Below are 26,330 nucleotides of genomic sequence, written 5' to 3' on the forward strand. Positions count from 1 at the left end.
CTTATTCTATACGCCCCTGTTTACCCAAAGTTAAGTATGAACTCTGTTGTTAGTCAATTGACAGATTGGTTTCTGCGGGAGAAATAATTCCTCAAAATAAAACTTAGGCACTCAATTCACGACTGTTTGTGGGACACTGCTGTGCGCAATTGGCTGTCGGGTTTCACCCTAAAAATACACAGTCTATTCACTTTATAATATATCCTGTGAAGCGCTTTGAGGTGTCTCAACCACATGATCAGGCGCAATATCAAATGCAAGGATTATTATTGATTAAAGGAAACAAAGAACGGTTTTCAAATAAATCCTGAGCTGAGAGACAAAAATTAAACGGTATATGAAAAAATTGTACCCGTGAAATAAAAATGCAATGAAGGACCTGAAGAAAGTAGCAAGGAAAAAGAAAAGATCAAACATGAAAATAAAAAGGATGGAAGTGAGAGAAGGGTAAGGGGAATCTATTGGTACAACTAATGCATAGATATAGCAAGCATCAGGATATCAAGGGATATGGGGCAAGGACGGGTAATTGGAGTTGGGGTACAGATCAGCCATGATCTTATAGAATGGTGGAACAGGCTCGAGGGGCTGAATGGCCTCCTCCTGTTCCTATGCATCGTGCTGTGGAGAGAGTTAATCAAACTGGACAATTTGGTTTAAAAAAAAGCACAAACAACTGCAAGGGGGACTCGGAACACCTCTATGACACAGGAATCATATGACCCATAGCACCTAAAACTGATCTGTTGGTGCACATCCATAGAAATTACCTTTGTAATACCCAGTGTGATAGAAATCTACATCTACAATTTGGATCCAATGGATTTCATGCAATGTATTCACATATGTATCCTTCGCTGCACCAAAACTATTACTGATGGGATTTTATTTGCATGCAATTTCTTGTCAATAATTCAGTAACTGTGCTCATATTCCAGAATTTTGCTTCTGGGGTTTATTTTAATCCATTTGATGCTCAAGATTTTATGTCCATCAACCCAGTTTCAGCTTAAATGTTCCGAGTGCAACATCAAGGGAAACAAAGTGTTAGCGAAGCTCCCTATTTATTTATCATTACATAATTCAGGGAGTGGAGTAGCTACGGGCAAAAACACTCAAGTTATTTTCCAGTAACATCTGTAACACATAAGCAGAACACAAGTATTACATTGGTTACTTTTTTCATTTCTCTCTGAATTTCCCAAACAACCGGTATTTTGAAATAATGAATGCCTTAACTCACTGGTCACTGCACTTGTATTTCAGCACTAATTGAAAAATAAAACAAAGTTTTTTTTTCTAAGTGAATGCTTAGAAATCATCAATTAACTGAGAGGTCTGTCATCTTAACTTATCCATGATCAGACCCTCAGATTTTTACCATATAATATCACATAATCCTTGCGTTTGATACAGCACCTCATCACGTCTTCGAAACGTCTCAAAGCGCTTCACAGAAAATATTGTAAAGTGAATTGTGGGCAAATATTTTGTGGACGGAACGTTAAATAATCATGTTAAAGGTTGATGTCGCACGTATGCAGGAGGCTAGAGTTGCGAGTGGTACTTCATGCCTTCATAATACAAGCCGAATTTCATGTCTAAACTGAGTGTGGAGAGAAGCAATTGTTTGATGCTTCACTGTGTGTTGCCATTTGTCAATGAACCAGCTTTATTTTGGACTGTTAAAAATGGTTGGACATCAGCTGTCCTCACAAGTAATTTACCTTCATTTAACTGACTGGAACCACTAATTATCTTCCCGCCGCACCAAATCCTGTTGCATGTAACTATATAAAAGATAAAATGACATATAAACTGAACATCTCATTCAGGATTCAGTGGAAACTGAGTTTAGTGACAGCACAATACAGAATTCATTTCACCTTTCTTAAAATAATTTCTAGTTTCTTTCTTAAATCTCTATTAGCAACTAATAAACTCAAAGGTCCATTTTATTTTGCTCTTGTGTTGATGGCTTTGATTAGGTCAATCCCAATAGCAATTATGATTTTCGTAAAACATATAGTGCTACTAATAATTCTTGCATATAAAGCAGAGACTTATCATGTCATCAAATCTCTCTCTGTAGGGACATTTGGCAGCCAATTTGCACACAGCAAGCTCCCCCAAACAGTTATGAAATGAATTGCCAATTGTATCCGTGAATTGTTGGCAGGACACCGAGAGAAACTCCCTTCTTTTTTCCCCATCCCATCAGTGCCATGGGATCTTTGGCGTCCACCTGAACAGGCAGATGGGACCTTGGTTTAACATCTCAACCAAAAAGCGACAGCTCTGACTTTCCCTTTTCTCTAAATGCAGTAACACACGTATATTGTTTGTGCAAAAGCAACTTTCACAAGTTAGTTGGTCAACTTCTGGTTACTTTATTCTGAGCGTTCTGAAAGATTTCACTGTGCAATATCATCCATTACAGACGGTTTGAAAGAGCAGCGCAACCTCTCGCTTGTTTTGTTGGCTGAGTCATATTCGGGGGAATTTAATGTTCAGTAGAAATTAAATTTCTGCCCGATTTGACCAAATGCATGACATTTGTAAATTGAAATTTCCAGATTTCTTTTCATATCATCGGCGCCTCCTATAGACAACTCACACACTGTGGTCACAACATGGTATCTACTCGAGAGAATGGTTTCCAGTTTCCAGTTTCACAAAAGACTATCGAGAGAGAAACTCAGTCTGACATGAAACGATACTGATATGGTTGCAGTCAGTGTTCAGGATTCTACAGTGTCCTCTCGATTGCATTGTGCCCTGTGCCACATGCCCTTAGTTGTCATTCCAACACTGACAAAACATTTAGTTTCCAATGAACAATGATGGAACAAAAAAGCTGCATAACAGCAAATGCAACAACTGACTAAAGAGGGCAACCTAAGCTCCATTGATAAATAAATAAAAATCTTTGCATTTGATTATCACACTTCGAGACGTCTCAAAGCGCTTCACAGAATATACTGTAAAGTGAACTGACTGTATATTTGTGGGCGAAACGTGGCAGGCAATTGCGCACAGCAGTGTCCCCACAAAAACTCGTTGATTGAGTGACCAAATTATTATTATTATTTTTGTTTTGAGGGGATTATTACCCCCAGAAAATGGATCGGCTAATCGACTAACAACCGAGTTCCTACTTACTGCTCGGTAAACAGGGGCGTGTGGAGTAACGAAACTTGCCTAACATTTCGCCCCGCCCAGGAATCGAAACTGTGTCCTCTCACTTGTGAGGCAACTGTCGTCACCACTGAGCTACAGGACCCCACAAAATAATCCATTTTATACTTTTATACGTAACCCAACTAAGGTACCCAACTAAGGTACCAAAAGCTTCAACGATAACGGATGAACTTCCCCCGCCTTCATCATCAGAACACTGAGACTCCAGGAAACTGTTGGAAACTTATTTTTTTTTAGTCTGAATACCCATCACCATTGCTCAAGAGTCTCCAAACCCAACTGAGAATTCCATGCATCTCATCTCCACGTGGAAATCCCAGAGATAGATTGTTGGAATGGAACTCGCGCTCTCCCACTAGAGGGACGCATTTGCTCACCTAATTCCGGAAAGTATTAGGCGCAGGTTGGCAAGCGCCAAGGCTTGGGGACCCCAGAGTGTGCATTGGGGTAACTGCTGGAGTCTGACCAGCCTTCACCGTTAGAACACTGAGACTCCAGGAAACTACTGGAAACCAGATGCAGAGGGATTTATATGCTGATCTACGTACAGATGCAAATACACAGTCACTACACCTTACAGAAAAAAAATAAACCCGTGAAGCACTTTAAGATAAGGTGCGATTATCAAATGCAAGAATTGATCGTTATTATTATAAGTCAGTGTTTAGAGGAGAATGGTTTATATGATGCAATAAAAAACCTTGGTGTTATTTTTGAAAAAGCCACAAAACCACTTCTGTTTTCTTGTACACATATTTCTTTTCTTATCAACCAGGTAGGTTTCGAAAATCCATTTTTGTTTAGATTTCTTTGAAATCTAGACACTATTTCCTCATTTAGCAGCAGTTTTAATTTTGCTGTGAAATGTGCTTGTGGGGAGATTTGTTTAGATTATTAATTATTATTAAAAACACATAAACTTTTATTTTCTGCAGTCGAAAAGAAGCTTTAAAAGTGTGGGGAGCTTTTCTAATGAACAAGTGTCACTTCTACTGTTGAGCAATGCTGTAACATTCACAGTTTAATCATAAGCGTTGAAGTATTCTATCTCTTTCCTCTACAAAAAAATAGATTTAAATATATATATATTATAAACCTTTTATATCTTAAAGGTAGCAGAACGGAAATGAAATTCAAGGAGAGGTGAATGTTCAAGGAGGGAAAGGTAGAGTGAAAAGAAGGATGAAAGTCGAAAAGGAAAAAAATTAGAAAGAAAATAAAACGACGGGAACAATAAGAAAGCAAAAAGAAAACACAAACGGAAAGGGAAAATAAAAAGCGAGTGCCGCCCTAATAGGTGAAATAGACGGAGGTGACTTGAACGAACAATAAATTATAATATATTCCCAACCCTCATTCATAACCTCAAGGATTTTTTTCACTCCACACCTTTTCTATCTTCGGTTGCTGTGCATGATATTTACTCAACTATCAGGGAAAATAACCTCTGGGGGAATCCCGTGCGAAACATTAATAAAGAGCATATATAAGGGAGGACAGACCCAATGTAGGCAGAACACACACCCACAGAGATACTGCAGTGGAACCAGATAAAGTTGAGCTTCACTTGTTACAGACTGCTTAGACTGACACAATGCCATCCTTGTCCACCGTGACTGGTGAGTTCTACTATATTTCCACTGCCTGGATTGACTCTTTTAAGAGTTTGACTTGTATTATATTATATTATATTCTTAAACTTTGCAAACTATCAGCTAATTTTTTTTTTTTGCCTGGTTCAAAGCAATGTAGTAATAATAATAATAATAATAATAATAGTTGCATTTGATACAGCGCCTTATCACGTCTTCGAGACGTCTCGAAGCGCTTCGCAAAATATACTGTCCAGTGAATTGACTGTGTATTTTTGTGGGTGAAATGTACAGGACTATTGAAGGAAATTGTTTTAATCAAGTCATGCCATCAGACCCATAATGTAGGTGAGTGCCAACAATATGTATATTAAAAAAAATCTTTGTTTTTAGGCTTGGTTCCTGGACTGTGGAAAACCATCATTTTCTTAGTGATTTGTATTCACCTCTGCCATTTCTCTGCTGGAAGTTTGATTGAGGGATGTCAAAAATTAGATTTCGGAGACTGCCTGAAGATTTCAAAGCGCCTACTTGAAGAGGTGAAAGAAACCTTAACAATCGTAAGTACTGTTTTATTCTTACGATAATAATAATCCTTGCATTTGATATAGCGCCTTATCGTGTCTTCAAGATGTCTCAAAGCGCTTCACAGACTATATTATAAAGAGGATTGACTGTATATTTTGTGGGTGAAACAATATAGACATTCAAATGAGAAATGATGAATTTGGAAGAGGATCAGTATATTTTATGGACTTCTTTATATGATTCAAAGTTATTATGGCTGGTCCATTAATTCACATTTCCTATCAGTAACTAGTATTTGTATCACTGCGTTTATGCTTGCAATTGTATATATATATATATATATATATATATCAGTTGGCAGAACTCTTGTCTCTGGGGCAAAATGTGTGGGTTCAAGCCCCACATTAGTGCTTTAAGTTCTTTGTATCGGTTGACACTACAGTGCAATGCTGGGGGTGTACTGCATGATCAGAGGTGCTGGGCTTCGGATTCGAAGTAAAGCCACGGTCCCTCATGCCTGTTCAAGTGGATGTTAAAGATCTTACTGTGCTATTGGGAAAAGAGAAGGGAATTTCTCCTGGTGTCCTGGCTAACAATTCCCCAGATAAAACGGGCCAATCACTTGAAATGGTTGTGTGTGGGATTTTGCTGTGCACGAAGCGGTCATGCGTTCAATGCCAAAATACACAGTCACGACACGTTTCAGTAAATCCTGCAAAGTGCTTCGAGACATTTCGATGACGTTGAAGAGTTAATTCTAAATGGTTGCCTCTATTGTTTCTCAGCCCAACGTGACCAGAGGATTTAACTGTAGTGCTGATACTGAGATGGAACTGCAAGACATCACTCAGAACCACACCAGTACTGCCTCAACCTGTGAACAGGTAAGTTGCAGGAATCTTACTGAAAATACTCTCTTATTTTAATTTATTATTATTATTATTAGTGAAAACACTCCTTCAGATCAATTCTTTCTTAGCTGAAGGCTATTTTTGGAGTCATGTATGTATTGGTTAGAGCACTCGCCTCGCAAGTGAGAGGACCCAGGTTCAATTCCCGGGCAGGGCGATAACTTAGGCAATTTTCGTTACTCTACACACCTCTGCTTACCTAGCAGTAAGTAGGAATCTGGTTGTTAGTCGATTGTTGGATCACTTTCCAGGATTAATAACCCCTCGAAAGCAATAATAGCAACAATAATTTGGTCACTCAATGCAAGGCTGTTTGTGGGACACAGTATATTCTGTCGAGTTTCGCCTCCAAAAATATAATCTTTCACTTTACAGTAAATTCTGTGAAGGGCTTTGAGATGACTCAACGACATGATACGCAAGTACTATTATTATTAGAATTATATAACCTCCATTCTTTGTGTATTTAGATGTCTCACGAGTGCCAAGAAGGTAACCCTTCCAAGGGGTGCTGTCTCGAATCCAGCCAGGTATGTGAACTCAGGTGATTCATTCAATCCTCAGTTTAGCTGCTTAAATGTTTGGAATTACGTCTGTCTAACGTTGATTTCATTTATTTCCATCTGCAGTGCCTTCAAAATATTACATCCGATCTACTGATCTACCAGGCTAAGCTACAGAATTTTACTCACATCACCAGTAACCTGTCCAAGAGCATTGAACATCTCCTAAAGGTACAGTTTTTCTTTCTCTTATTCCCTTCCCTGGTTTCTCTCTCATTCCTGAAGCGCAGTGGTTAGAGCAATCATCTCACAAGCAAGAGGATCCGGGTTCAATTCCCGGGTGGGGTGAAACCTTAGGCAAGTTTCCCCACAAAATATAGTCAATTCACTTCATAATATATTCTGTGAAGGGCTTTGAGACGTCTCACAGAAGTGATAAGGCGCTGTATCAAATGCAAGGTTTATTATTATTGGTAGATTTACCAGAACTCCTTTTCTCTCTGTAATAAACCTGTAGAAATGTAGTTACCTTTGTTCTGTTTAATTAAAGCAACACTGTCTTAGTGACCAGCATTTCAGAAGCATCTTAAATTATCCCCCACCACTCATTTAAGCTTCTTGTAGCTAAAACTTCTGAACCGCCCTTGATTCTAGATTCAATTTAAGATTAAACAATCTACTTTTATCTCGACCTTCAGCGATCACCTGTTCGTGCTGCGAAATCGTTTTGCTATAATTAAAAAGTGCAATTTATGATTTTTCTTCACAGGCTATCAATTCGGATTCAGTCCGCAAAGACAGAGATTCTGAATTGAACTCGGTGGCAAAGGGAGAAGAGAGAAGTGGCGATACATTTTCCCAGAGGATGGTGCTGTGCAAACTCTTGCATGCCCTCAAGCTCCGCACTGTCACCATTAACAGGGTTATGAACCACCTCAATGAAAATCAACCACAACAATAGAAACGTTCACTTTCTATTGCAGTCATTTGATGTACTCCAGATAGCAATTTTGCTCAGGGTTTATATATGCAGTATATTCAGGGTAACCAAAAAGTTGTGATAACCATCCTATTATTTAAAAAAAATCATAATTTCTTTAAGACTTATAAGACATTGTAATGGCATTACAACTTTTTGGTCGTATATGTGTGTTTGTGTGTGTGTGTGTGTGTGTTGCATCCATCCTATTTCTGTAAGAAGAATTTATTTATTTAACTTATTTATTTATCTATCTTTTTCTTTCTAAGGAAAGATGATTGATTTGATTAGGATTCATTTTTTTCATGTCGTAGAGTTAAATCGAATTTCATACACCGGGATTTTAATTGGAAACCTAATTGCTAGAATTAAAACATCCACATTATTGCACTAATCAATTTCCTTTTTTTTAATGGGTAACACTGAATTTTCGCAACTGCTGAATTTCTAATTTGGTAGAAGATACACATTTAAAATTAAAGCTAGGATAGTAGAGAATGGGAAAGTAGATTGAAATTAGAGAGAGGCAGAAATGAAGTACATTGCATTCTACGTATAATTTATATTATAATTGTTTTAGATGTAGTTTAAAGTACATAACAGTGATAAAGCTACCCTTTATAGTTAAGCAACTTTCTCACAGTGAGGTATGTTTCAGTATCACTGTCTATAAGCTGAGCGGGCAAGAAACTGACTGGAAAGGAGACTGGGGTCTTCTTATCAAGTACATTCCTGCAGTTTAAAGTACTTTTTTATACTGTAGTTTTAACACAGTGACTTGATGCAGTTTCTGCATCAAATCATTGCTAAACGTACAGCATTTACGGGGAATCAGTTCTGAACCTCCAAGAGGTGGTCTTGTAATTGAATCAATGCGATTGTAACTCTTTTTTCTTCAGGTTTTTAAATGTTATTAGAGAATTGATCACACTCCGAGTTTTCAATCAGATTAGAAAATTAATTCGCATTCTGCAGATACCCAGCCGAAGGCACATTTGTAAAGCTTTCTGCAGCACCAGGTTAGAGCGATTTGAAGCAGATAGAGATTAATCCGGTTTCCCCTCTCCGAATAGCTATATTGCTCTAAGTGGTGGCATGTCAGTTCGGGACTGTAAAAGCAGTTTGCAAGGCTGTCTTTCACAGTTCATGATTTTGATTGAACCCTCGAGATTACTGACTATCAGTCATCCATTATGTTCCATCAGTTTTATGAGGATGAATCAAAATTTCATAAACCAATACATGTAACTTCAAATAAAAGCGAAGTAAAAACAAGCTAATAACTCACGTGAAAAAAACATAATGTTTTTCTATTGTACTCTATTCGTGTCTATTAATACCAAATAAATCACCTTGGGGCTTTCCAACAAAAAACAAGAATAAGCAGAACAACTCAGTTGTGAAAGTGGAATATAGCTTTAATTCTTTACCAAGACCGACATAATTCATTCATGTATTGTAAATCTGTCAAAAGGCCATCACTTGTGTGGATCTGTCTGTTCATATCTTTGCATTTAGAAGTATATTGAGTTGTGCGCTGACAGATGAAAATGTATCTGTGTTTTATTGTGATGCTCTAAAAAGCCATATGAAAATGTACCTGTGTACTCTGGATCCTGAAAAGCACTTGAATAAATTATTGACATCACTTATGGATTTTTATTGTTCATAGTTTATTTAATGTTTAATGTATTTATTTATTCAAAAGTGCAATGCCATTTTATATTGTATCAGTCTTGAAATAAAATCATAGTACAATTTATTTGTGCTGCAACCTGTCCTGCTAAGAAAAACTCGACCAAACTAGTTCATTAATCCAGAGGCATTAATGGGAGCAATAGGGAGACTCCACTACAAGGGATCATCTATTACATATTGAAAACTTTGTTTTAAAGATTAAACGGTTATCAAATGCCATCGAAGCTGTGTTGCCACAGAGATTGTTTAACGACATGCACAAGTAGCACTGTGATGATATATATGTTTATGAAAAGGTGTAAGTGTCAAGTCAAGGGACACATAAAGCAAAATAATAAAATCAAGCTATTTATGGGAAGATATAATGAGGCACTTTATAAACATGTAGAGATATTTAGGTTTTTTGTGCTATTTGCAATTACGTGAGAAATTGATGGCCAGGATACTGGAAGAAATTCCCTTCTCTTTTCGAATCGTGCCACAACAACAAAATGATATTGACATAAAGCCTTTCAAAGTAGGAAGGATGCCCCAAGGAGCTGAAATGCCACAGGATCTATCCAGAGATACCCGCTGAAAGGTGGGCTTGTTTGACGTTTTGACCAGACCCCGGTAAAAGNAACAAAATACACAATGAAATTATCTAGAAGATACGAGGAACAAAATTGGTACCAGATGTTTGCTCACAGCAAGAGCCAAGAGGTGAATGAGGACACATTCTTCACCTGGAGGAGTGTTGACCAGAATATAGATTCAATCCAGTACAAATGGTACAGTATTGTTGTGTTGCTGTATCCCTACTCCAAAGCAGTTTTTTTTCTTATCTTAACCATGATCCTTGTCACGTTAGCATTGAATACGAATGTAGCTGTACATTATTTGAGCATTTATTTGTCAACATTTAATTAACTTTAACCTTAAAAACTGACCGCTGAACTAAAATCCTTCTGCTCGCTTTCAAAACTGGAGGAATCTGCTGCCCTGCCTGGTATTTCACCTGTCTTGGTGACAGACCGCACAACCGTCCAGCGCTGTTTTGCAGTCGAAATTATCTCTTTGAAATTTGAACGCGTAAGTAACTCTTGCAAATTAAATATGTCCAAAACCGAGGGAAACTCCATTGAAAAAATAATAAATCGAACGCAGGATCTTATAGAATTTTCCAAAAATTCCAGGAAATTTGTTTTTGTATTTTATTCTCTTCGCCCCCCCCCCACCCCCCCCCCACACCCCACCCCACCTCGCCCCCCCACCCCCACCTCATATCAACCTGTCCACTCCCTCTGCTTCCTGCCCTCCACCCCTCCCGATCCCACATCCCTGACTTGTCCAACACCTTGGGATGTCCTCCCGACCTGGAAGCCGCCGTGTAAATGTAATGCGTTGTTATTTAATATCACCACTTGCTGATTGATCCTTATTAACCTGATCGGAAATCGATAGGGTGACAAGTTGGGATGAAAGTCCTTGGGTGCTCAAGGTTCTCTCACACCAACCAACATCCAATGCAAAGAACCTGTGCAACAGCAAGTGGAGCAGTCAGTCCCAATCCACAGGAGTTTCTCTGTACGTTTCCTCTTTCTCTGGTTGTGTAAATCCTCCTCGACTTGGTTTTCATCAACTTTCCACGTCTTTTGGTTTCTGTGAGAGAGAGAGGAGAGAGAGAGAGAGAGAGAGAGCTGGGGTTGGGGAAATGGGTCACTTTCGGTAAACAGCTCAGTATCAGTGAACAATAATACAATGACTTTATCAGAAAAGGTCAGTGTGTTCAGCTCCAACAGCAGCTCCAACGCTTTCAATCTGACAATCTGGAAAATCACATCAAAACAGTCCACAGCCCCCAACAAGGAAACAGAGGCTGTTCATTGAAAGGAGAATAGAGAGCAGAGAAGGACAGTCCCAAAGGGTTGGGTACTCTCCAGTTCACTGACACTAATTCCCTCCCCAATCTCACTCACTCACTCTCTGCACCACATCTTCACTCCCAACCACCAGACACACAGCCAGACACACAGCCAGACACACAGCCAGAGCCAGACAGACACACAGCCAGAGCCAGACACACACAGCCAGACACACAGCCAGAGCCAGACAGACACACAGCCAGAGCCAGACACACAGCCAGACACACAGCCAGAGCCAGACAGACACACAGCCAGAGCCAGACACACACAGCCAGACACACAGCTAGAGCCAGACACACACAGCCAGACACACACAGCCAGACACACAGCCAGAGCCAGACACACACAGCCAGACACACAGCCAGAGCCAGACACACACAGCCAGACACACAGCCAGAGCCAGACACACACAGCCAGACAGACACACAGCCAGACACACAGCCAGAGCCAGACACACAGCCAGACAGACACAGCCAGACGGGATGTGACTCTGGGCAATCAACACCCACAACCCAAATCCAACCCACATCTTCAATGCTGCGCTAGTCACAAACCAGCCAAAGCCTCCCAACTCCCAACTTGCGTATCTGTGTTTATTAACCCAGAAAAAAACACCCAACTCATACCCAACGTTATTGTTATGCTATTACAGCAAAGGCTTCATATCCTGCCCGGCTGTGGCTGTTGTTTGTGTTGTTAATCAGGCAGTTCAGACCTAAGGTAAGGTTTCTCTGCAGGGCTTGGGTTTGTTGGCAAGCAGCAAGTCATGAGATCATTGCTGTGAATGCCCAAATTGCCATTAATGGTGAAACAACTGCTCGTTATTGTTCCATTGTTTTATTATTCTTAGTTATTGTCCCTTTATTTTTATCAGCCGGGCGTCTAAGACCTGCGGAAACCCATCGACAACAACAAGTTGTGTTTATAATAGCGCCTTTCAAGTGGAGTAGTGTCCCAGAGCGCCTGACAGTGGTGGAGTCTGATAACTAAACAGGCAGAGAGGGAGGGGGGGAAGTGACCGTAAGCACGATTAAAAAGGAAGGTCTTTGGGCGCGGAGGGAGGGGTGAAAGTTGGAGGGATTGAGGGAGAGAGTTCCAGAGTTTCAAGGTGTTCGATACACGTAAGCATCGCCAGGCAATGGGTTTTTGGTAGTGTCAGGTAGGTTCGAGCATTTAGAAAGAGAGCACAAAAATTAAGAACATAAGAACATAAGAATTAGGAGCAGGAGTAGGCCATTCGGCCCCTCGAGCCTGCCCCGCCATTCGATAAGATCATGGCTGATGATTAGACAAAGTCTAGTTCTTTTGCTCCACGTAACATCTTATTTTCTGTTCTCTCTCACCATTAACCTGACCACAATTTCCTTCCAGCAGTTCCTCATTCCCTTTATGTTGGTATAACAGCGACAAAATTAATTTGTATGGTGCCCTTTCATGTCGGGAGGACGTCCCAAGGCGCTGGACAATCAGTGTTTCGGACCCGAGCTGGGGGTCGGGATTGGGGAGGGTGGAGGGCAGGGGGAGAAGGAGGGTGATCAAAGGCATGGTCGAAGAGGAGGGTCTTGAGATGCGTCATGAAGGTGGCAAGGGAGAGGGCGAGGCAGAGGGACTGCGGGATGGAGTTCCAGAGGGTGGGAGCAGAGTGGCAGAAGGCTCGCCCGTCAATGGTGGGGCGCAAGGCAGGGGACGTGAAGCAGGCCAGAGCCTGCTGAGCAGAGGGAGCATAAGAACATAAGATAAGAATTAGGAGCAGGAGTAGGCCATTCAGCCCCTCTAGCCTGCCCCGTCGTTCAATAAGAAGTTTTTCCACAACTCAATGAGGAAGGGCTTACTCCTAATTTTAAGACCATGACCCCTAGTTATAGTTTCTTCAACCAGGGGAAAAATTCTCCCACTATCTATTCTGTCATGCCCCTTAATAATCTTATAGGTTTCTATAAAATCACCTCTCATATATTCTAGAGAATATAGGCCTAAATTGCTCAACCTATTCTCATAACCCATCCCCCTCATCCTTGGTACCATCCTAGTGAATCTACGTTGTAGCCCCTCCAAAGCGAGTACATCATTTCTTAAATAAGGAGACCAAAACTGCACACAATACTCTGGGTGCGGTCTCACCGGGGCCCTATACAGTTGCAGCAAGACTTCCCTACTCTTATATTCCATCCCTTTTGTAACAAATGCCAACATACCGTTAGCTTCCTAACTGCTTGCTGGACCTGCAAACTAACTTTTTGTGACAGGTGTACAAGGACACCCAAGTCCCTCTGAACGCTAACACGATCTAGTTTCTAGATTACCTCCCATTTACCTACCGTTTTCCCATTGTTTGATCAGAAGAAAAGAAACTGAGATTTAAAAAAATTGTGATTTTATTGAAAAGTGCAAAAAAAATTCAAAGGATGTCTTTCTTCCTTTTGCCCTGTTTTGATGACCTCACACTTCCCTACATTATACTTCATCTGCCACCTATTTGCACACTCACATAGCCTATCTATATCTCGTTGCATTTTTTTAATGTCATGCTCAGTGTTTACTCTCCCTCCTAGTTTAGTGTCATCCGCGAATTTGGATACATTAACTCCGATGTCCTCATCTAGATCGGGAGCGAGCAGTTGGTAGGGGGTTAGGAGATCGCAGGGGTAAGGGGGAGCAAGGCCATGGAGGGCTTTGAAGGTGAGGCCTAGGATCTTGACCAGGATCCTCTGTGTGATGGGAAGCCAGTGGAGTCGGGCGAGGATGGGGGATTAATACTGTCAACTGTTGTGTAAGTCACGAGTTCATGTATCATTTCTAGTAAGTGTTCTATACCAACAATGTGATTTAATGAATGGTGCGTAATCACAAGATAGGGGTGAGAATAAATATAGCAGTATAATGTTGTTAGATGTTTAGCTTCTCGGTGAAAAGTTTGCATATTCAAGAAACATCATGACTTTGAGCTCACAGTGTGACAACAGCAAGAGTTGATATATTTCCTTTTTCCTTCCCACGACTTCTTAGAAGCACAACACCACAGAGATTTACAGAAGAAAGCCATCTTTTAAGAGCAATCCTTTTAGTCCCATTTACCTACCGTTTTCCCATTGTTTGATCAGAAGAAAAGAAACTGAGATTTAAAAAAATTGTGATTTTATTGAAAAGTGCAAAAAAAAAGTTTTCTTCACAGTCACTCAAAACGTCCTCCTCACTATTTACTGCTACATTTTACATTTTAAAATCTGGTTTTGTCTTACATTGAAATTCTGTTTACATTAAAAAAATTCAAATCAGCATATAATGCTCTAGAATCCTAAATTATTTGTGCTTGATTATTTGTAAGATTTAAACGGATTTACTTTTCTAAAGGAGGAAAGACATCCTTTTTTCATACAAAAATAATTTCCAAAGCTAAAGGCTGTAGCGTGTATATTACATAGGTTCACAGCTTAGACATTTACTGTACAACATTCAAATCCTGCAAACCTTTTGATTTTTGCTATTTTACAAAATTGGATGAATTGAACCCGCAGAACAGAAGCCGTAAACAACGTGGAATCAATCGACTTGCCGGAGGCTACATAAATGGTTTGCAAAGGGCCTCTCTCAACTTCGTTTATTCGTGTGTTACCATGTTCATGCTTTCAAGTGCAAGGAGTATTATTGTCTTCAGTGTTCTGATCGAAATCTGCGAGGAAGTAATAACGCAATGGGTATAAATGCAGTAATAATGGACAGTATTAATCACCCAAACATACTGTGCAAGCCTAATGGCTATTTGAGCAATAAAGAATCCTGTATTTCAGTTACCCAGAGAATCAGTGTGTGAAGCTGGTGGCGTCTGTCGCCTTGATCCTCCTCTTCTGAATGCAATTGCCTAAGTTGTCGCCGCTATTTGGGTACAGTTCCATGGATGCCCTCCAGCACCTCTCGCACGTGACCATTATTCATGGGTAAGCTTTGAGTGTCGACAGGCTATTTGACCTCAACGCGGGGCATCTTAGCTGAGCTCGATCCTATCAAAAATCAATGCACATCAGCATCCTATCGCTCCCTCTCCTCCCCCCTTTCCATTGCCCAGGGAACGTACCACCTCACTCGCTGCCTCAGTTGGGATCAGTTACCTCAGCACAGACAAGGATTTGAAATCGTCAGTTTCTCTACCAATCGCAAATCCCCATTCCCAACTCTATTTACCTTCTAGGATAGCTGCGACCTCGGGACTAATATTCGCATTTCGGAGTTTGAAAAGGAGGTTGGAAGGAGTGGCGTTGTCCAGTTCCAGATTTTTCCATTTCTTCAACATATTAAATATTTGAATCGTGACAATTTCATCCTCTTTTTTAATCTGGTCGATATCTTGGGACTGTAAATCCAGGCAGCTGATGGCAAAGACTGGCCAATTTTTGTCCATTTTCTGAGCTAGCTGCATTAATTGCTTTTCGGTCAGGATATTCTTTTTGCACAGCGTTCCATCTGCTGAGGAAAGAAACATTCATTTAGAGATTCGCAGCAAGGGAGTCACTGAAAATGTTTAGGCGTCCGGTGGAAACAGTTCCGTATAGGGAACAGCAGTCATCTTGAAAACTAAATGCTACCAAAACAACACGATAACTAATGATGTTTTCGCCTTTCAAATTTTATACAAAATTTATTCTCCTCTTCTCTGTGGAGCCCCAAAACATATCAAGGCTGTGTCACCTGACTGGAGGTCTTAGTTCAATACTATATGTCGTCTATTTTCTGTCGTCAACACCCCCCCCCCATATTTTTAAAACATAAACTTAAGAAATATGTTGGTGCAAGTTGCAGTATTTTAACAAATACTAGTATATAGAATAATGGAATCAAACAAAAAGATTGAAGAGTTGCCGAATTCTGGATGCTGTAAATTGCTGCATAATACGGGAAAAATGTGATTTGTGGAAAGTGTATTCAGTGCACAATATAGAAAAAAAATAGTCTGATCTATGTGATCTCTCCGCTGGAAACGCCACAGATGGAAGTTTGTTATTTAGGGCGTTTTCTTGATAATCAGTGCTTTTAGCTGATGGGAAACATGGTTTCAGTTACTTTATGCCAACAAGTGCGATAATTACATTATTTACGACTTCAGTGTGGATCATTGAAAACTTCAAAGCTGCTATTATGCAGCAAAAAGGTTGGCAAAGAAAAGTCAGAATGTAACCAGAGACGCAATCCATACTGTCGAGATACAGGTATCAAATGAAACATTTTGTCCACCCTTGGTAAAATGCCAATTCAAAGTCTTTTTCTTTACAGAAGTCAGAACTACAGCGTCCTCTGCTGCATCTCACTGTAACTACATAGTGTGTCACAACCTACGCGCCAGAGCTTCAGCAGAATCGAAAGCATGAGGTTCAATTATTGATGAAACGCCACAAAACATCAAATTCAACCAAATCAGACTGTAAATAAGGTTTCAAAATCCGTTTTTTTTTTTAAAAAAAAGCAAGATTAAATACCAACGTATTTCTCGTGGCGGCGGCGGCGGGGGGCAGGGGGGCGGACGCTTACGATATCTGGGCATCAAATGAAACTCGTTTTCAAGAAAAAATTGGTTTTTGGTAATTGCATTTTAGTACTAAATTATTTCTCGATGATGCGTTTCATTGTGCCGAATAACACAAACCCACAGGTTACAGAGACCTGGAACAGCACATCAATTTTACAGACCCTCTGCTTTTACTATGCACCAGGTGTAAATTGTTACGATTACATCCGGCAGTTAAATTCTATCGAATAACCATAATTACTGTACTTGTACCATTCTTTCGTGATCGTTTGCTAATGCCCATTTCCTCGTAATCGTCACTGGAGGATTTTCTTTTTTTGTTTTCTGCAAGGCACCAAAGAAATGTTCTGTTAAAGCTGATAACTGCATAAAACCCAGTGAGTGCCCTGACAAACTCCATGCTAATTATCAGTGAATCCCACTTAAAACTTACATGATTCCCCCTCCTTATATTCTAGCATTTCATGAGTTGACATGGATAGCCTCAAAGTATTTCTGTTGGCAAATGTGGGCATTAAACCTGATTGTTTTTCAGAGGACACCAGGTCTATAGAATATAAAAGCCTAACCTGCTCATTTTCTCTCCGAACCACTCTCTTAAATCTGAAGCCATTTTATGCAGTCTTTAAAAAGTACAGAAAAATGTCTGTGTTTAAGAATTTGCCAAATTCTTGCCACTCTGAAATGCTACGTTGATAGAGTAAATCTAAACCCAAGTGGAATTTTATCTATTATATTTCTCTCAATTTGCATTTTAAAAATGTGGTCGTTCAATCCACGACTGTTTGTGGGACACTACTGTGTGGAATTGGCTGCCACAATTCACCCACAAAATACACAGTCAATTCACTTTACAATATATTCTGTGAAGCGCTTTGAGACATCTCAACAGTACGGTAAGGCGCTATATCAAAGATTATTATTATATTTAAATTACTGTAAGTATCTCACAGCAAATGCCTATGGCATTCAACCATTCTTATCAATTAATCCTTTAAACAACATACTCGATCTTTTAAAGGAAATATTTTCAAACTAAGGGCTCCATTGTATTCAACAAATTGTTGAATAAAAAAACGTTTATGGTCTGCCCTAACTAAACATTTTTTTTTAACTTCCTGATCTTCTTGCCAACAAATGACCACAATAAACACTCACTGTTAACGTCTCTCCCTTTGCGATTGTCATTGCAGTTAATGTTTGTCCAATCACCTGCAAAGTGAATTCGCCATTAAAAAGACATTTCTGAGATTAAAAGGGAAGAAAAAAAAGTTATATTTTAAGGAGACCCATTTCACTTAGCAATTAGGAGAATCTTAAGTTGTACAGGAGAAAGTATCCACTCTTAGCTCTTAGCTCTTTAGCGACTTTGCACTCAAATGTAAATTTGTTAACTTTTATAATGTTAACATTGAATTGGCTCAGGTCTCTATGTTAATGCAGTTAAAAATTGGATCCTTTGAAGGTCTGTCGACTCTGTGCTGAGAGAACCTGCTTCAAAATACAGACTTCAAGGGTTCCCAATTTATGGGCTTTGACAGATTTCAGCACCAGGCAAAACCTGAAGAGCTTTGTTGCTGACTCGACAACAACAAATTACATGCGTACAGTGCCTTTCATGTCGGGAGGACATCCCAAGGCACAGGACAGTCAGGGCTTTGGACCCGAGCAGGGGGTTGGGATCAGGAGGGGTTGAGGACAGGGAGAGTAGGGGTAGGAGGGCGGCCGAACACATGGTCAAAGAGGAGGGTCTTGAGATGTACTCAGCTACAGTGTGAGTGACAAAAATCATCAGTGCCCGTTCTTCTCTTGTCCCAACGTGTCCCACTGCTCTGAAGAATCCAGTCAAATTGCCATTTCGTAGATACTTACATTCCCGTAGTTTCGAGGTCCATATTTTCTCACTCGAGTCGATCTGTATCAGTGACAGGTCGAAGTCTACTGGATGCTCCAGATACACTTCATAATAACTTTTGATTTTGAGAGATCCCATATCTATGAATTCAATTTCCTAAAGAAATGAACCACAAAATCCCAACATGAATCTCACGCTCAACAAAAAGGTAACAATGCGACTTGCTTTATATTTCCTTTTGTGTCTACTTTTCATGCGGGCACGGCAATCTTGTCACTGCTTGTTCAGAATCGTGTTCATACATAAAAAGATTTGCTGTAGCATTCGCACTCAAGCAGAAGAAAATCGTCTACCATTATTCCTTCCAACATACCCCAGGAATTATGTCAGCCTGTGATTCACTGAGCAGTCTGTATGTTTTTCCTAATGTCAGTTTCTTGAGGCAGGGTGTAGGCTTATCGATTTTAACAGATTTCTTTTTGGAATGTTTCTCAGCCTTAATGATATCCTTTAAAAAAAAATGGAAAGAGGGCATGAATGCAAAAAAAACAAAATCCTCTTCAAATCACGTCAATTTCAGTAAGCAGTCCGTTAAATCTCAAACACAGAGCGTTATGATTTGCCGCAAGGTGCAGCTGTGGCGGAAACACGGAGGGCAACAAATCCACCATTTTACCATTGCGAAATCACTCCAGTTAATCCAGTCCGTACCTTAATGACGGAGTCGTTATTGACTGCCATATACACACGAAACAACAAGCCTGGGTGGCAGTCGACGACCTTATAAATCAGGACAACGCCATGGTGCTGTACATCTTCCGTGGAATTCTGATAGACTGGCCCCACAGGTGAGAGAGAGCTAACGTTCCATTTAACATGCGTTGGTGAAAAATCAACCGAGTGCTCGATTTCATTTTTCTTGTCCTTGACGTGAAATATTTTGAACTGCAAATCAGAGGAGTGACCTGCAAAGGTTTGGGACACAGATCAGTAAAGATAAAGCAACTCACTGTCATTTTTTTTTAAAAAAAAAGTCAATGTTAGAAATCATTTTGTCCTACAGGGTGTTCACAAAGTCCTGTTACCCTCCCTGCTTTCACTTACAATTAATTTTTATTCTCTGTTGCAGACGAGTCAAGTGTAACAATGTCTATCAGTAACTTTCTCCTCACTCCATCCACGTTAGGGAAGATGTCACACCAAACATGGCAACGGATCAATTACCTGCCATGAAGTTGATAGAGCTCACTCACTCACCCCAATCCTCTGGACGTCTAAATACAGTCAAACATTTGTACTGAATAGTATTAAGTACTTCTAAGTACAATTATCATCATGCTTCGACATGTTTCGGTTATTGGTCAGTGCACTACAGACACAAAACATGGCGGGGTAACAGGACTGTGTGAACATAATATATAGCTTGGGACACGACATGTCATGCGACTGCCAGGATGGTGGAAGGCAAACTGGATGGACCTTGGTCTTCTTTCGCCTGCAAATTCTTATGTTCTTATCTTATTAACACCCTGTATTATATTCTGCTGAGCTACTGAGACAGCAATGCTAATTCCATGCGTTAGGTGGCTATTTACGATAGGCATCGATAAGAGGCAAGGTGCTTCCCAGAGGGGCAGAGGCAAAACTGTACGCAGGAGGCAATTCATTCTGCTCTTGTTCTCTGCACGGAAATTTTATGAGGGCCTTTAGAACAGATTGCTTGCTTGGGAAATGGATCCAGCGGTGGGTAACAAGGAAATAGGAAAAGAGATCACAAGCATTTTTTTTTCTGAGTGGCTTCAAGATGCTGTGGTTTTCTGTGACAGCCGGACTTCCACTCCAACTAACGCTAATGGGTAAAAGTATCGACATGCATGATCATCTTTAGCTTCTGTGCGAGTCTCCTGCTTGTTGATGTCCAGAGTGTAGGCCCTTCAAGCTGAAATGTATCGCCTCGCCCCCTCCTTAGCCTCCTTCAAGTCCTGCCTCAAGACCCTCCATCGGCCACTCCCTTCCCCCCCAGACCCCAGCTCGGGTCTGAAATGCTGTACTCTGTCCAGCACCTTGGGACGTCCTCCCGACGTGAAAGGCGCACTGCAAGTGTAATCTTGTTGTTGTTTGTCAGTAGAGAATGATGTGAACACTCACTCCAAGGCGTGGAAGAAAGTACAAAGTACAAAGGAAAGGAAACGTGAGTTGCGATCTTTAAATATTCTGGAAGAAACTCACCTGTTAAGCAGAGGGAGTGAGGGAACAAGATGCTCTTCAACAAGGCTGGGTTGTTGCACTTTATGTCAAACAACGGACCGCAAACTTTCCAACTGCCCTGCAGAAATGTGTCGTGTTTGCACCAAGACAATATGGAGTAACTGATGTGGACCTTGTCTGTCACCTCAAACATTAGTCCAGTCACAGTACATTGGAAGCTTCCTTCGTCATCCAACTTCAAGCTGTACACAAAATCAAGAGGAGAAGCTGACTTGACTTGAAACGGGCAACGTCCAATTACTATTACTGATAAATTCCTGTGAAAATACTTACTGGAAGCATTCCTGTATCTTTCTGGGTGTTACTTGTTCCCAGCTCTCATTCTGTTAATTAAAAGAAAATATTGCAATGGAGATTTACGTGACACTGATGTGTGCTTGCGCTCCGCTATTGCAGTTACACTACAAATTTGTCCTGGCAGTCTTTGCCTCCGCAATCGCCTTTCGTTAAAAACAAAGCGATTCTACGAATTATAAAAACACTGTATAAAAATGACTCACCGCATGAGAGCTGGAGCAGTTCGGGCAGAACGGCTCAGTACCGATACCTGTGAGCAAAAAATACGATATTCAACAGATTACACAGCGAACAGGAAAAGCCGTCAGGAATCTTCACTGATGAAAAATAGGTTACCAAAATGCCTCTGGAGAAATAGAGCGTTTTGAACTAATAATGATAATTAATATGAATTCATACAAATCAATTTATTAATTAATTTAAAAAGGTAGTGACCTGAATCTGCCTGACTTGTTGGGATTGTTGTATCTTCACAGTTGTGGTCTCCTGGAAAACAATGAGTTCATTTGTTAAAAATTTTTTACGCTTATTGGAAAAATAAAAGCCAATAGAGAAGTTGAGTACTTCCTGTTCTCCATTCTTAATCAACTTGTTTCATTTGAGATGAACGAAACATAAAGATCAAGGCGTAATAAAGAGGTTTTAGGTTTTTAAAGGGTATGTTGTAATTTACAAAGTAAAATAGTCAAACAGTCACATTTAACCTTTTTACTACAAAGCTTCTAATGCCTATTATCTGTGTAAAACATGCTGTGATAAGCAATACTTCTTGTCAGGTGGTTTGATAAATTCTACATTAATAGCTGTTACCGATATAGTTATTCTGAGCTTGTACAAACACTGTATATTTAAAATATATTTTTATAGAGTTATCACCTGAAGCAGAAGGTCGTGGTTCTTCCTTATCTAAACATTGAAGACAATTTCATGGCAATGTTTAAAGTTTCAAAAACGAGAATGTATGACAAGAATTAAACAATGAAAGATTGTACGGCAAATTTTTAGCAACTACATATTGTTGCAATTTCTAACTGCAAATGCACAAAAATCATGACTAAACGAGCCCTGGATTCAGCACGAACAATCAGCAACCGCCACCGCAAGTCACGTTTGTAAAGCGCCTTTCATGTCGGAGGTCGTCCTGGGGCGCTGGATAGCCTGGGGATTTGGGCCCGAGCTGGGGATTGGGATCAGAGGGGGTGGAGGGCAGAGGTAGAAGAGTGGCCAAATGCGTGGTCGAAGAGAAGGGTCTTTGAGATGTGCGTTGAAGGAGTCAAGGGAGGGAGCAAGACTATGAACAATAACAAGCGATGGCCGCTAAAACTGAATAATAATAATAACAATAATAATCCTTGCATTTGATATAGAGCTTTTCACGTCGGGAGAACGTCCCAAAGCGCTTCACAGAACACACTGTAAAGTGAATTGACTGTATATTTGTGGGCGAACACGGCAGCCAATTGCGCACAGCAATGTCCCACAAACAGTCGGGGATTGAAAATGACCAATTTATTATTGTTTTGGTTTTGGAGGGATTATTATTAGGCGTGAACATGGCCACCTGGAGAAACGCGTGTGTACAGTTATTGAGCAGGCCTAAAGGAATTTAATTACCTGTTTCCTCCTCAGATCCTGTATTCCCATTTTCTGGAAGAGCAATAAAGAAATTTAAAAAAAAACACAAGTTCTTTGCATTAGGATATAAATACAGACCTCAAAATAAATATTGTCAACTGATCCCTGTGGTGTCTTCGATGGAACACTTAACCCACCCTCCAAAAAACATTGTTTGGGAAACGTTTCTGTCTTAACACTGAGTATCATTGAACACCAAGTGCTGCAGCTAAATCCAGGACAGTGCACGAAACACAGCCTCAACTTACCAGAGTTACTCTCTTCTGATGAGGATGTCGAGCTTTCATCATCGGAAGCTTATCACAAGAAAGAAAAGTTAGAAAAAAGTGTCTAAAACAAACCTTTTCAGATGTTTTTGAAAGACTCATAATCGAGAGAGAGAGAGAGAGAGAGAAATTCTGAGATCTGAGGAGTGCATTACAAGAAAGAAATCATAAGACCTAATTGACACCTTGATGTCATAGAATCGTCTCCCATGATTATCGTCTTTTAAAGTTGCGTAAGCACGAAGAAAACATTCATGAACGAAGCGTGTAGCAGCAGCGGTCACAAATGTCTCAAATGCGACAATGTTCAGTGGGGTGACTGTGAGAGTGTGAAGAATGGCACAGCACTGACCTGATTCTAAATGTTCAACCAAAGGGACAATGTCATCTTGATTTTCGTCTGCGTCATGAAAAAATAACATAAAAACGTTTCACCTGTTTCGCTAGAATCACACGCTTGCACATCTAAATCTACCAGAAACATAACAGAGAAGGAGTCTTATCATTAAGGATTATCATTATTATTATTATTATTATTATTTGCATTTGACGTTCTTCTTGCCTTTGGCTGTGGTGCTCACACTGCAGAAGATATTGTGAGAATACCACACAAAATAATTAGTGGAAAGCATGTTATACTTGAGCTCATCATTCATAAGCTGGGAAATTACCTTTAAGTCCCCTCAGCAGAATGTCTTTTTCCTCACTGTAAGAAAAATGAAGACCAGTTATAATAGATCTCTTAACAATCTTGGTCGCTGGATTACTTTAGCGTTACAATTTGACCCACGTGGTTGTTTTGTTTGAGAAGAGAGTAAGATAAACACTCACTGGAGGAGGAGTCTTTTTAGGGGTTTAGGTTTCATAACAGCGGAAGAAGCCAACCATCACACCCTGCTGTCCACAGGAAACGTGACATATTACTGCTTCATAAATGTAACCCAACTGATAAAAGAGTCAGCAACTTTCATCTGTCGAGCCCAAACTCAAACACATGCGGGAAACTCTGTCAAAACAACCGCAGGAAAGTCATTTGCATCCTGCTGCGTGTTGAACAAATTGCTGCAGAGGTTTCTCCTTCCGCAGAGCACCGTGTAATTAAAAATAGAATGGTTTTGTGACTGCAAGACAAAATAAACAGATGTATTCACGGCAACAAACAATTATATTCAATAGTTTAAAACGGCAAATAGATACGCAATGGAAATTGCAATCAGGCTGTGAGGACACTGGTGCCAGACACAAACTGAGCAAATGGCGACTATGCTTTACAGAGATGGAAAATAACCAAAGTAATAATAATTCAGAATGAAAATCCAAAGTTAGACTTATTACGATAGAGCATTCAGGTGAGTCCTGGGCAATATCAAGTTGTAAATTCAAAGGGAGTCAGTCTTGTCCTGGAGCAACAAAGTGGACGTGTAACTTGATCAATATTTACAGAAATATGAACTGAAATAAATACACCCATCCTTCAAACAAACATAACATTTCAAAAGTTTTCAGTACTTAATCAAATTACTGTAATTCAGGGAATTTAACATCAGCCAAGAGAAGTTGGTGGGTAACTGGTTTCCTAAATGAATTTGTGGATCTGATACTGTAACATCAAATGCTTGATCCGTCAACAACAACAACAAAATTACATTTATAGAGCGCCTTTCACGTCGGGAGGACGTCCCAAGGCGCTGAAACCAATCATGGTTGTTGTCTGAACACAGGTGTGTTTGCCTTCAGAAACTCGTAGGTCGGAGGTGACAAATAGCCGGGAAAACAATTTGAGCAATAATGATTCAACAGCTCCAAATAAATACAATACAAAATTACATTTGCTCAGCGCCTTTCACGTCGGGAGGACGTCCCAAGGCGCTGGACAGTCAGGGATTTGGACCAGAAGTGGTGACCTGGTGCAGTACCTGATGAAAGGGACACAAGTCCACACTGAATAATAATAATAATCCGTGCATTTGATTTAACGCCTTATCATGTCCTCGAGACGTCTCAAAGTGCTTCACAGAATGTACAGTAAACCGAAATCTTGGCATCTTGTTTGACCCTCAACTATCCTTTCTACCCCACATCCGTACCACGACAGCTCTGCCTTCCCCACCTCCGCAACATCGCCCGGCTCCACCGTTGTCTCGCACCGCATTCATAACATCCAGGCTTGTCAACCTCCCCAACTCCTCCCTCTACAGGCTGTAGATCATCCAGAACTCTGCAGCCCGTGTCCTCTCCCGCACCAGGTCCAGTAACCCTATCACACCCCAACCTCACCCAACTCCACTGGCTTCCCATCCCACAGAGGATACAGTTCAAGATCTCGGTCCTCACCTTCAAAGCCCTCCATGGTCTTGCTACCCCCCCCACCCCCCCACCTCTGCCACTTCCTAACCAACCTGTCTGCTCCCTCCACTCAGTGGGCTCCGGCCTGCTTCACGTCCCTAGGCTCCCCCGCCCACCATTGACGGGCGAGCCTTCTGCCACTCTGCCCCCACCCCCTGGAACTCCACCCCGCAGGCCCTCCACCTCTCTCTCTCGCCTCCTTCAAGACCCATCTCAAGACCCTCGTCTTCGACCGTGCCTTCGATCACCCACCTTTCCCCCCCTGGCCTCCACCCTCCCCAATCCCGACCCCCCAGCTCGGGCCTGAAACACCGACTGCCCCAGTGCCTTGGGACATCCTCCTGACGTGAAAAGTGCTTTACACATGTAATTTTGTTGTTGTCAAACGTTGCCATCATACACCGCTCTCCAGCTGCTAATGCCTCGAGCTAAACAAAGGCAACAGTTTCTCCAGAAAATATTAGGCACATATTTACTGCTCGTTAATGCCTTCTGATTTCTTGCAATTAGTCCGTCGGATTATGCACTGGAGGCATCTTTTAAGGCCGCGTCTTGCTCCTTTCACAAGGCCCGTGTTTGAACATGTTTTGCTGTCTTCCGCCAGTTCTGCTCCATTCCTCGCCTGCATTTTTTTTTTTTGGTACCCGCGCGTAAAAGAAAATACTGGCCCAGCCATATTTCAGAGGTCGAGCACCATAGCACGGAATGGCCTATTCCCGATTTACTGGCGACGTTTCTTTTTTTTTTTTTTGCAACCAAAAGATTTTAAAAAATTCCCTTTTTAAAATTCATACAGGAAAACGTAGGAACAGGAGGAGGCCATTCAGCC

General features: G+C 40.7%; 2 protein-coding genes across 6 annotated transcripts in view; one reads left to right on the forward strand and one right to left on the reverse strand.

Moving 5' to 3' along the window:
- Positions 1–4,795: 4,795 nt before the first annotated feature.
- il12a (interleukin 12a) lies at positions 4,796–7,696 on the forward strand. The gene is made up of 6 exons (XM_007889808.1): positions 4,796–4,820; positions 5,187–5,353; positions 6,107–6,205; positions 6,703–6,762; positions 6,862–6,966; positions 7,505–7,696. Exons 1-6 carry the CDS (start codon positions 4,796–4,798, stop codon positions 7,694–7,696), a joined length of 648 nt encoding a protein of 215 aa, XP_007887999.1.
- Positions 7,697–14,444: 6,748 nt separating this feature from the next.
- The window catches only part of si:dkeyp-97b10.3, a 16,460-nt gene continuing 4,574 nt past the window's right edge, over positions 14,445–26,330 (reverse strand). The window contains exons 1-17 of one of the 5 annotated variants that reach the window (XM_042339309.1): positions 25,978–26,242; positions 23,827–23,861; positions 23,508–23,555; positions 23,138–23,185; positions 22,869–22,901; positions 22,131–22,160; positions 21,690–21,740; positions 21,458–21,504; positions 21,231–21,280; positions 20,919–21,139; positions 19,401–19,654; positions 19,063–19,197; positions 18,707–18,845; positions 17,993–18,046; positions 17,087–17,158; positions 15,496–15,774; positions 14,445–14,986 (exon numbers count right to left, since the gene is read on the reverse strand). In XM_042339309.1, coding sequence (XP_042195243.1) covers positions 14,943–14,986; positions 15,496–15,774; positions 17,087–17,158; positions 17,993–18,046; positions 18,707–18,845; positions 19,063–19,197; positions 19,401–19,654; positions 20,919–21,139; positions 21,231–21,280; positions 21,458–21,504; positions 21,690–21,740; positions 22,131–22,160; positions 22,869–22,901; positions 23,138–23,185; positions 23,508–23,555; positions 23,827–23,861; positions 25,978–26,177 — 1,740 coding nt within the window. In that variant the 5' untranslated portion in view covers positions 26,178–26,242 and the 3' untranslated portion in view covers positions 14,445–14,942. Of the gene's footprint in view, positions 14,987–15,495; positions 15,778–17,086; positions 17,159–17,992; positions 18,047–18,706; positions 18,846–19,062; positions 19,198–19,400; positions 19,655–20,918; positions 21,140–21,230; positions 21,281–21,457; positions 21,505–21,689; positions 21,741–22,130; positions 22,161–22,868; positions 22,902–23,137; positions 23,186–23,507; positions 23,556–23,826; positions 23,862–23,986; positions 24,053–25,977; positions 26,243–26,330 lie in introns of those variants that run through there. The other 4 variants (XM_042339308.1, XM_042339312.1, XM_042339311.1 and 1 more) reach the window with 4 other exon arrangements.

The sequence above is a fragment of the Callorhinchus milii genome, unplaced genomic scaffold (genome assembly GCF_018977255.1).
Source record: "Callorhinchus milii isolate IMCB2004 unplaced genomic scaffold, IMCB_Cmil_1.0 Scaffold11, whole genome shotgun sequence".
Taxonomy (NCBI): domain Eukaryota; kingdom Metazoa; phylum Chordata; class Chondrichthyes; order Chimaeriformes; family Callorhinchidae; genus Callorhinchus; species Callorhinchus milii.